The following is a 12,320-nucleotide window of genomic DNA, read 5'->3' on the forward strand; positions in this document are numbered from 1 at the left end:
GCAGAGAAAGCCTTTGACAAAATTCAACATCCATTTATGATAAAAACCCTCCAGAAAGCAGGAATAGAAGGAACATACCTCAACATAATAAAAGCTATATATGACAAACCCACAGCAAACATTATCCTCAAAGGTGAAAAATTGAAAGCATTTCCCCTAATGTCAGGAACAAGACAAGGGTGCCCACTCTCACCACTACTGTTCAACATAGTTCTGGAAGTTTTGGCCACAGCAATCAGAGCAGAAAAAGAAATAAAAGGAATCCAGATTGGAAAAGAAGAACTAAAACTCTCACTGTTTGCAGATGACTTGATCTTCTACATAGAAAACCCTAAAGACTCCACCAGAAAATTACTAGAGCTAATCAACAAATATAGTAAAGTTGCAAGATATAAAATGAACACACAGAAATCCCTTGCATTCCTATACACTAACAATGAGAAAACAGAAAGAGAAATTAAGGAAACAATTCCATTCACCATGGCAACGAAAAGAATAAAATACTTAGGAATATATCTACCTAAAGAAACAAAAGACCTATATATAGAAAACTATAAAACACTGGTGAAAGAAATCAAAGAGGACACAAATAGATGGAAAAATATACTGTGTTCATGGATCAGAAGAATCAATATAGTGAAAATGAGTATAGTACCCAAAGCAATCTATAGATTCAATGCAATCCCTATCAAGCTACCAACGGTATTTTTCTGAGAACTAAAACAAATAATTTCACAATTTGTATGGAAATACAAAAAAACCTCGAATAGCCAAAGCAATCTTGAGAAAGAAGAATGGAACTGGAGCAATCTTTGCAGTTTTGATGAGTAAATGTAACTTCCTTCACTGCCTAAAATATTGCGAATATTTTTCCAATGTCCTTTTCACAGCTGTCTTTACTTCCTTGTTCCTTAGGCTGTAGATAAGGGGATTCAGCATGGGTGTGATCACACTGTATTGTAAGGAATAAACCAAATCCAGGGAGGAACCAGAGAGAGGCATGAGATAGCGAAGCATACCTGAGCCAAAGAACAGGATCACTGTGATGAGGTGGGAGGAGCAGGTAGAGAAAGCTTTGCTCCTGCCTGTGGTGGAGCTGATGCTCAGAATGTTGATTATAATACGAACATAGGAGAAGAAGATTGGGAAGAAGTTTCCAAGCCCGAGGAATATAGTGGAGAAGGACAAGATACTGATATTGATGGAGATATCAGAGCAAGACAGAGGGAAGAGCGAGGGAAGCTCACAAGTGTAGTGGTGGATAGTTTGGGCATCACAGAAATCCAGATTAATAGCCAAGAGCACAATGATGCCTGCATTGAGAGCGGCCAGGCCCCAGGAGCCCCACACAAGCCCCTTACAGAGCTGGTTGCTCATCACCTGGTCATAGAGCAAGGGGTGGCAGATGGCGGCATAACGGTCGTAGGCCATGACTGAGAGCAGACAGGCTTCATTTCCTGCAGTAAGAAACACAAAGAAGACTTGGGCTAGACAGCCCTCTACTGAGATGGTGTTTTTCTCAGACAGAAGGTCCTCCAGTAGCTTGGGCAAAGTGACAGAAGAGAAGCAGAGGTCTAGGAATGATAGATTACTCAAGAAATAGTACATAGGGGTGTGGAGGTGGGAGTTAGTCCTGATGACTAGTATCATTGTCAGGTTCCCCATTAATGTCAGGAGGTAAATTCCCAGGAATAATACAAAGAGCAGACTTTGGATGTGGGGGTCGTCAGACAGCCCAATGAGAATAAACTGGGTGATGGTACTGTGGTTCCTCAAGGCCATTTGTTGAGATTATTTTCCTGTAATAAAATAAAAGAGAGGTGAGATCTCCTATGATTGTTCCTATTTCCTTCACAGCAGAAGGGTGACCCTTCTGCTTACACATTTCCCCCTGCGCTGTTTGGGTGCTGTGTTGAGACACTCAACATATCCCTCACTGTACCTCAGCAAGAAGTTTTATTGTGTTTTGTCAGTTGCTGCTCTTGGATTACAGTCTTCACATGCTTAACAGAGAATCTCATTCCTTTTTTATAGGGATTTAATTGGAAAAATAAATATACCTGGCTTCCTTGTACACTCATGGTAGTTAGTTTCCAGCTGAATTTTTCCTATTGTTTAGAGAGCCTTATAATCATTTGGTTTTAAGAACCGTTATAGTATGGATTTGCAGCAGTTGTCTTAAACTTATCTCCTTTCCATATCATTATATGTTAGGTCATAATCATCCAGTGACTTCTAACTTCCTAAGCAGCGCATTAAATTTTCATTAACTTTGTGTGTGTGCGTGTGTGTGTGTGTGTGTGTGTATGACCCCATGGACTGCAGCCTACCAGGCTCCTCCGTCCATGGGATTTTCCAGGCAAGAGTACTGGAGTGGATTGCCATTGCCTTCTCCGTATGTGTGTACAGAGTATCTCAATCACTGATAACTCAATCACGGGTTTTTTCTCAAAGTGATTTTGTGTGATTTATTTGTGGCAGCTGATGATATCCATTTTACTGTTGAAAAATATGATATTCAGGGAGATTTTGTAATGCCATGTTGACAAGTTAAAAAAATCGCTTTTTCTAAAACCATTGCTTTTTCTAATCTACCAAATTAGGCTTGATCCCCAGGTACTTAGGCCATTTTTCCTGTTCCAGTATTCAGAGTTCTTTATTATCCATTTTTAACTTACTTTTTAACCAAATTGGCTACTTTTGATATCAGAAAAGTGTATTTGTTTCTGTGCTTCTATTATTCTCCATTCAGATGTTCTCCATTTTAATCTGTGGATCCAAATTCTTAACTGACCTTAAATCCTGTCTTTTTCTTACAGTCTCTCCTGACAGCTCCCTCTTCTAAACTCACAACCTTCTGTTTAAATCACTGACTCCTTGTTCTCAGTGGCCTTATGTCATAGTCTGAATTCTGATTTTTTTCTCATTAATGTTAAATATGTTTTCTCAGATTTCCCCTCAAGGCTATGAGCTCATTGAGAAAATGGACCACGTCTTAATAGCAATCACAAATTATTGTTTCTTGCTTCATCTTCACACATTTTGTGTTAGCTTCATTATACCTATCACATTATTTGAAAACCTCCATATGACCTCTCATGCATACTTCAGATATGACCTCTTGAATATTCCAAGCACAATCCCATCCTTTCTCTCTATGCCCCTAATACCACCTCAGTCGTGTCTGACTCTTTGCCACCCCATGGACTATACAGTCCATGGAATTCTCTAGGCCAGAATACTGGAGTGGGTAGCGTTCCCTTTTCCATGGGATCTTCCCAACCCTGGGATCAAACCCAGATCTCCCACATTGCAGGTGGCTTCCCTGGAGCCACCAGGGAAGCCCAAGAATACTGGAGTGGATAGCCTATCCCTTCTCCAGCAGATCTTCTCCACTAGGGAATCAAGCCAGGTTCTCCTGCATGGCAGGCAGATTCTTTATGAGTTGAGCTACCAGGGAAAGCCCTCCTAATACTACCAATCACCTGTAATACTGATCCTTGGCAGAAGTATTGGGAATATTATCCATCAGAGTTGCCATACTGCCTACCCATGAAGTTTGTGTTTATCTGCAGAATATGTCATCTTCTGCAACATCCTCTGATGATCTCTCATTTTTATAGAAGCAACAGGTACACTTTAACCATCACTGCAACAAGGTACTTGCATTTGTGTTGTGGGCAATTTATTTTTTTATTGTCCCATGAGTTCAGAAAATAAGTATTTGTGTGGTTTTCCCTTAACTGCTTCTTGAATCTACTTGTGCTAGGTGTAAGGGTTTATCCAAGAAGACCAGAATGGTGGTAGATTATGTGAATGATGATGCTCACCTGAATCCAAATAATTTTGAACCTGCATTTGTAGGGCTATGTAGCAAAGCACCATTCTATATGAAGTTTTCTTAGGAGCCTGAGATTTTAAAACATGATTTAGCAGGTTTCTGCTTTTGTTTGTCAGCTCACAATATAACCCTATGTAGCTTTCTGAACTTACAAAAAATTTATATTGCTTTTTCATAGAGCACCTATTTCTGATCCTGGCGATAATCTATGACCCCATGCTAACTCACCAAGAGATACTTCAGCTGTGATCCCATTAACAAACTCATCAGTCAAAGCTTAGGCCCATCTTAGACCGACATGTAGGTTACCTTTGTGCCTGGAAAACGGGGTAGTGTTTACCCTTATGTGCCTGTGGGATATTGGCTTAGTTCTAGTGATTATGAGGCAGAAACAGCTGGAGAAATTATGTCTGAGGATCCTGCATGGATACATTTGTAAATATTGTTGATAGAAAGCTTTTTATATAAAATCTACTCAAAGCAAAGTAAAATGATAAAAGGACTTATTCTTCATAAAACTTAGATATTTTCATGTATATCTCAATGATCTGGATATTTTCAAGCCATCCCCCAAATTGCTTTATTCTCCACTTTCGCTCACAAGGAGACCAGACCACAGTGTCTTGCCACCACAGTGGCAAGCTCAGGGTCTCCTGTTAATTGAGACTATTTCCAGAATCATTTCTATTTCTTTAGCATAGTATTTCTGGAGAAATTTTTCTCTCTCATCCGATGTCCACATTTAGTGTGCAGGAAGACATCAACCACTGTATCAAGTGATTTAGAAGGTATCACAGAGAAAGGAGCCCTTCCATCCCCTGCTAAATAACACCTTAAACTGATGGGATAAATTTTTTTTGAATGACCAAAAGCAAAGCCTTGCAACTCATTCTAGGTCAGGATATCAGGAAATAAATCTAATCTTTAATTACTACTTGGGATGGAAGACATTATCATCGTTTCATCCTTTTGTATGAGAGACTGATGTGAGATTTACACATGGATGAGAACAGGCACAATTAAAGTGAATGAAATGGTGCTCGATCTCAGCAAATGGTAAAAGATATGAAAGGAGGATTACATAATTGTCTTAGAAAGGTCTAACCCACACTATTTAAAGATATTTCTGGAATGAACAAAAGAGTGAAGTGTGTGTAGTAGGTGGCTGAGGGATCCCAGGGCAACTTTCAGACCCAGCAATCTGAACTGGGAGAAGGATATCTGTACGGGAAGGAGAGAACCAAAGGTCAACATGACCTAGTTGAATTATTCTCAGAGCTGTTCCCTCCTTGGGAATAGTACTCCTCTGCGGTACTCATACCTACTCACTGGTAACCAAATCTGAAGGTTTAAGGAACAGAAACATTGACTGCAGTTTATCAAACCGGAGTCAGAAAAAACAGGGGAATAAGTTCCTTCAACAGCACAGAATCTGTCTATAATATTTTGATTTCTCTCTGCAATGTTTTGTGATTATGAAGTATAAGAAGATTTAGGCCAGGCTGTAAGATGTCCCTGTACTCAGTGTTATGCAGAGAGGATAGAAGTCATTCTGTTGATTTGTGCAGGTTTGATAGACTAATGCAACATTTGGGGGAATAGAGATTTCTAAGCTGGGAAAGATTGAAAGTGGGAGGAGAAGGGGACGACAGAGGATGAGATGGTTGGATGACATCACCGACTTAATGGACACGAATTTGGGTAAACTCCGGGAGTTGGTGATGGACAGGGAGGCCTGGCGTGCTGCAGTCCATGGGGTTGCAAGGAGCCGGACATGACTGAGTGACTGAACTGAACTGAACTGAACTGAAAGCCCTTCCCAGGGTTGGAGATGATGTCAAGGGCCAAGATATTTTCATCTCTAGTCAGGGAAGAGGGATGAAGGAACAGGATCCTTGGCTCTAGAACAAGTGGAATAGGTAGTGAAATGTGAAGAGGTAGAGATGTGGGAAGGGATGGACAGCAGATTTAAAACCTACACACAGGAATCTCCCTGGTGGTCCAGTGGCTAAGACTCCATGCTCCCAATGCAGGGAGCTAAGGTTCAATCTCTAGTCAGGGAACTAGATCCCACATGCTGCAACTGAGAGTTCACATCCTGCAACAAGATCTGGTGCAGCCAAATAAATACATAAATAAAAATAATGAATATTAAAAAAATAGTTGAAAAACCCTACACACAGATATTCCAGGAAAAAGATAAAGGTATCCTCAGAGAATCCTCAGAATTACCATATTTTCTGTTTTTTCCTGGAGACGACTCTTCTGAATTTTCTGCCTTTCCCATCGTTGAATATCAGAGGTAAATTCTCCTCAAAACTGACCTCCTCTCAAAGGAGTTTGGTGTTTGATATATCAGACAGCTCTCAGAGAGTTCTGGGCATTAGAATAGTTCTCTTGTTAGAAGCAGTATATAAATCACACAATCAGGACTGTTTTGCTGAAAACCTTAATTTAGGGTGGTGTCATTCTCTAATGTAGGCAAAGGTGAGGACAATTTCTCTAAAGAAGCTCAAATTCTGAACAACAGACATATATTTCATTAAACCTTCTCACATGATCTCAGGTGCAGCAATGTGCCTCCTCTTCATTTCTTCTGTGATTCTGAGTACTCCTCTAAGAGCATCACTTAAAGAAAGCATTCTTTAATGGAACCAATCAGAAAGCCATTTTACTTAGATAGCCATGGGCTATGTTGGGTACTCGGGGGAAGCTTGGCCACTGCCCTGTATTCCCTGAAGTCCCAGCCTGAAGCCTAGCTCTGGTCTCACTAACTACACAGTTTCCAGATAACTGGAAAATTAAACTTAGTATGAGGCATAGGGGATTCTCTCGGGGAAGTATTTGAAGTGTATGAATTAAGGCAATTATTTAAAGCCTAGAAGAGTATTTTATTAGAGTTGTGGGGGTTGAAAAAGCAGAGTATAAGAATGGGACTTTTAAACAGATTTCGATCTGATGGAACATTTTCCTAATGGCTACACACAGCTGAAAATGAGCTTTCAAAATTCTTCAGTAAACTGAGCTGTGACTGAGCTGAGCTCCAGATTATATTTTAGTGCATACTTAAATTTTTCTCATTTTAACCATAGACTTGTCCATTATAGTGACTGAGAGGAGTTAACTCCATGCTAGGAATATTATTGGGGCTTGAATTTACAGTATCTTTTTTTTCAGAGTAATATCCTGTTTTTGTTTAAAAAGTGATATTCTGTTTAACATGAATCATGTTAAAGTTTATTCTTTAACAGATTTATCGAAATACAATCGGCAAAAATTATATAGACTTAAGTGTACATCTTGATTATTTTTAGGGCCTTACTTAATTGTGCCCCTGCCAGATCTATTAAGGTATAGTTGACAATTAAAATTTTTGTATATTTAAGACATACAAAGTGAAAATAATTGGATCTTAAGTTTATAGAATTCTATATTCAGAGTATATAATGAATTATGAAGATAGTAATATATAGATAGTAATTCAAGAATATAATGAATTTTTTTTGCATGTGAACTGTCCTGTTTCTCCGGCATCATGTATTGCTGATGATCGAAGAGACTATCTTTTTCTCTATTGTTTGTTCTTTGCTCCTTTGTCATAGATTAACTGACTGTTATGTGTTTAGGTTTATTTCTGGGCTCTTAGTTCTATGCCAGTGATCTGTGTATCTGTTTTTCTGCCAGTACTGTGCTGTTTTGATTATTGTAGCTTTATAATATTGTTTAAAATTGGGGGATGTGAAACCTCCAGTTTTGTTCTTTTATTCTCAAGATTGCTTTGGCTTTTGTGGTTCCGTATAAATTTTAGTATTTTTTTGTTCTATTTCTGTGAAAAATCTACCTGGGATTTTGATAGGGATTGCATTGAATCTGTAGATTGCTTTAGGCAATATAGACATTCATGAGCATGAACTCTGTTTCCATTTCTTTTTGTCTGCTTCAGTGTCTTTCAACTATGTCTCATATTTTTCAGGGTCAAAGTCTTTGACCTCCTTGATTAAATTTATTCCTAGATATTTTATTCTTTTTGCTGCTGATAATAAAGTGTTTAAAACATATTCTCATATAGAGTTGCAATTTTATAATTCTATTTATCACCTTACAGTTTATGTTCTTTTGTCTTCTGTTTCTGGTAGAATAGCTCTTTTCAACTTTTTTTTTTTTAGGCAGGTCCGACTGAACTGAACTGAACTGAACTGAGCTGTGTTGATGACTATCTCAGTTTTTGTTTGTTTGGGAATGTCCTTATTTCTCCTTCGTATCTAATTTTGCCTTTGCTGAATAGCATATTCTTGGCTGACAGTTTTTGTCTTTCAATAGTTTGAGAATGTCATTTCACTGCTTCCTGGCCTGTAGAGGTTTTGCTGAGAAATTTGCTATAGCTTATTGGGGGTGCCCTTGTAAGTTATCATCCTTTTTCCCCTGGTTGCCTTTAAAATTCTTTCTTTATCATTGACTTAAAAAAATAATTTCATTTATTTATTTATTTTTGGCTGTGCTGGGTCATCTTTGCTGTGTAGGTTTTTCTCTAGTTATGCTGAGGAGGGGTTACTCTCTTGTTGTGGGGCACAGGTTCTGGGGTACATGGGCTTCCGTAGTTGTGGTTTCTGGGCTCTAGAGCACAGATTCAGTAGTTGTGGCACATGGGCTTAGTTGCTCCATGGCATGTGGGATCTTCACGGACCAGGGATCAAACCCATGTCTCCTGCATTGGCAGGCAGATTCTTTACTCCTGAGCCTCCAGGGAAGCCCTGTCAATGACTTTTTAAATTAAAAATGTAAGATACAGTTGGTTTACGATATTATATTGGGTTCAGATGTAAACAGTGATTTGATACTTTTTTAGATTACACTCCATTTAAAGTGGTTATAAAATGCTGGCTCTATTCCCTGTGTTATATGTTACATTGTATCTTATTTATTTTATATCTAGTAGTTTGTACCTCTTAATTTTCTCCTGTGTTGCCCTTCCTCCAGCCCCTTTCACCAGTGGTAACTACTAGTTTATTCTCTGTATCTGTGAGTCTCTTTCTATTTTATTATATTCTTTTGTTTAATTTTTTTAGATTCCACATATAAAGGAAAACATACAGTATTTGTCTTTCTCTGACTTACTTCACTAAGGTGCATTTATGTTGTTGCAAATGGCAAAATTTCATTATTTTTCATGACAGTAATATTCTATTGTATATATGCCATATCTTCTTTATCCATTCATTTGTGGATGGACACTGAGATTGCTTTTATATCTTGGCTCTTATGAATAAGGCCACTATAAGCATTGGGGTGGGCTTCCCTGGTGGCCAATGCAGGAGATGTGGGTTCGATCCCTGGGTCAGGAAGATCCCCTGGAGAAGGAAATGGCAACCCACTCCAGTATTCTTGCCCGAGGAATCTCATGGATAGAGGAGCCTGTTGGACTACAGTCCATGGGGTCACACAGAGTCAGCCAGGACTGAGCATGCATGCATGCACAAAGTTACGATGGTCCTGGAATGAGAGGCGTTACTTGGAAACAGTGGTCTGCTTTAGTCCTTTGCTGGCCTCTTGTTCCACATGTAACTCACCCCCTCTAGTCATCTCTCTCTTGGAAATCTATCATGATATACTAATAGCTCATCCTTTTTCATTTCCTGGTAATACTGACCATGCCACACATTTTTGAATTCAACTCTCATCTGAATCAAAGGACCCATTTGCAGACCACTAGCTCTCTTACTGTAAGCTAACATCTTTGTCCCACTAGTGGACACACTGAAGTCTTTGGATGTCCTTCTGTGCCATTCTAAGACCAAGAGAAGCTCAGAAGGTCATGCCTACATGTACTCAATCCACACTACTTTTTCAGATCCCTGGTGATTGCATTATATTTTGTGTGGACTTCTCAGTGGGCTTATCATGTTCCTGATCCCCCTGTAAGAAGGAAGACTGAATTCTTTACTCTTATACCTCCAAACTTAGTAGAGGGTGAATATTTAGCATCCATATAAATAGGATTGGGTAGTAATATATGGAGTCTTCCATGCTTTCTATGAATTTTCCTGCATATCTTTCCAATTCTCTCCCCAGTTTGTTTCATGTCTAGCTGTATATTCCTTCAAATATTTTTATACTTTTAAACTCAGAATCCAAAGATTTTTGAGTCTTTGTTCTCTTATTCTACTGAATGGACAGATGGGGAAAACTTTGGGTAATAAGTAAATAAAGCAGAGTGGTAAGAAATATCACAGTTCTGTTAGTACTTTTCATAGCATCCTGCCTGGGATGCTTTCTAGTTGTCGTGTATCTAACCTGACTCTCAGTAGTTTCATGATGGCGGCTGACATACAAGATTATCATGATTGTCTATTTGACATACAAGATTATCATATTGAAATCTGCTTCCCACTTAAACCTCCGTGCACTTTCATTTCTTTCTTTCAGTGTATATAAAACTGACATAGATATCACTGCAGCCTGGGAGACAACATTTCAGATAGCTCTGAGAAACTGCTCCAGGGAGGTGAGGGGAGGAGCTAGGATATATGAGTTTTGCAACAAAGGGCAGGTAATTGGTAACATCAAAAGATTACCATGAAGTAAAGAAATTAGATATACCAAGTTAAGGAATTTAGCACTTTTCTATTTATGGGAAGATGCAAGAATCTAGGCTTACTGAAATCATTCTTTGATATGTGCCTCAGCTATTGTGGTTAGCATCTTGTGTTTCTACAAACTGAGTTTCCTTAGGGCTTACCCTGGGGAGTGACTGCAGTCTGATGGCTGCTAGATGGCAGGTATTCTTTCCTTTCTGAGTTCCCTCAGGGTCACCAGCTCACCAGCCATGGGGGCTGGGATTGCTGATGACTGTGTCATCCTTTGTTTACTGACATGGCAGGAAATAATTCCATTTCTCATCTCCCGACCAGTTTGTCAACACAAAATGCCTTCTACATAGAAATTTCAGATTCTCCACTATCAGGGAAAATTTTGGGGAGGTCGGAAAGAGGAAGAGTTCCCATCCCACGAGTTTCCTTGACCATGCTGGCTGGGGGCTAAACTTAGTCTTTTATTTTCGCAGTGGTGGACCAGAGAATAGTGTTTTAACTTGTTTTAAAGGTTTTGCAGTAAATGTTAAAAAGCAACCGAAGATGATTGTTGTATTTGGAGGCATTATTCTCTACTTTATGCCCAAAATGTAAGAATTTGTTTCCTAAGTGTTGTCAGAGAAGGTACCAACATTATTATGAGCCTCTTAATTTATTAGCACCTGTACTAGCTTGTGAGAAAACTTTGCTTTCTTGTTGACTGTAGGAATGGTGGTTTATGCCACTTATATATTCAATTCTGGTCTCAGAGAAGAAAAAGATTTAGTTTTAATACCCTGAAAAATATCTCTTCTAAGAAGCTTCACCTTGGTCTCCTAACCAAGTGCACTGAGAAGGCAGCACACACTCAGTTCAGGTTTTGCAAAATGCAGAAGCAAGACCTCACAAACAGTGAGAGCAGGAGAAGAGACGGGAACAAGGATTCAGTCTATAGGACCTGTCTGCAAGGTATACAGTAGATGTAGTCTGCCAAGCCAAACTTTCATCTAAGTCCTCCATTACTTACAGCTACTTCCAGTAGCTGTAAAGCCTAACAATTACTATCATTTTTGCCATATTTTTTATCTGTCTATCTGTAGGAAGGAAACCTATGCCTTCTTTACCATTTTGCTGTGCTTATCTACTTTCTTAATTATCTTCTTTGTTTAATGTTCTTTACTGAACTGAATGATTTCTGAAATTTTAATATATCATTCTCCCATTTCAGTTTATAGTAATAGCAGATGCTAACGGTAACTATCCAGCAAATGCTTTCACCATTACAACTTCTGTGCATACTGGCCCAACCTAAAAATGTCAGTCTCTGAACATTTTTCCTTGTTCAGAGGAACAAGGAAATACTACTACATTGCATACTACTTTGTTCCCAGCATCGCAGCTATACAACTCTTACCTGTGGTAAATTGGGATGAGATACTTACACAAGGGAATGCTTTGGCATATGCAATATCTTTAGTTACTGAAAGATGCAGGCACAATAACAATAACAATTATAAGAAGTGTGCATTTGATTTGCTGTTGTAGAATGTAATCGGTATGCTAAAGAAATAAAATGACAGCCTTGAATTAACCAATTACCAACCTAGAGGATGATATGAAGGTCAAAAGGCCTTTCTGAGCATTTTAAAGGAAATCCTGTCTCCTGTAACCAAAGAGTAGACTTTGGTGAAAATGGGCCCAGGGCCTGACTAATAGAATAGTTGAATTCAAAAGAGCACTTTATTTACAGTTCAACAAATATCCTATGCCATATATAGGGCTTTAATAGAAAAGGAGTAGGACCATGAGACTTGTGGTGGGGACATTTGGATGAATATGCTTCAACTTCCTGAATCGTCAGAGCCTATGGAATTGATTTACTACTCTCCGCAACATTACAGAAGTTTTTCCCT

General features: G+C 38.9%; 1 protein-coding gene across 1 annotated transcript; it reads right to left on the minus strand.

The window, feature by feature from the left end:
- Positions 1 to 843: 843 nt before the first annotated feature.
- On the minus strand, positions 844 to 6,000 carry LOC145544907 (olfactory receptor 8S1-like). Its single transcript, XM_081588291.1, has one exon. It carries the CDS (start codon positions 1,780 to 1,782, stop codon positions 844 to 846), a length of 939 nt encoding a protein of 312 aa, XP_081444417.1. The 5' UTR covers positions 1,783 to 6,000.
- Positions 6,001 to 12,320: the final 6,320 nt, after the last annotated feature.

The sequence above is a fragment of the Giraffa tippelskirchi genome, chromosome 4 (assembly GCF_054371585.1).
Source record: "Giraffa tippelskirchi isolate mGirTip1 chromosome 4, T2T-mGirTip1v1.2.pri, whole genome shotgun sequence".
Lineage (NCBI taxonomy): Eukaryota > Metazoa > Chordata > Mammalia > Artiodactyla > Giraffidae > Giraffa > Giraffa tippelskirchi.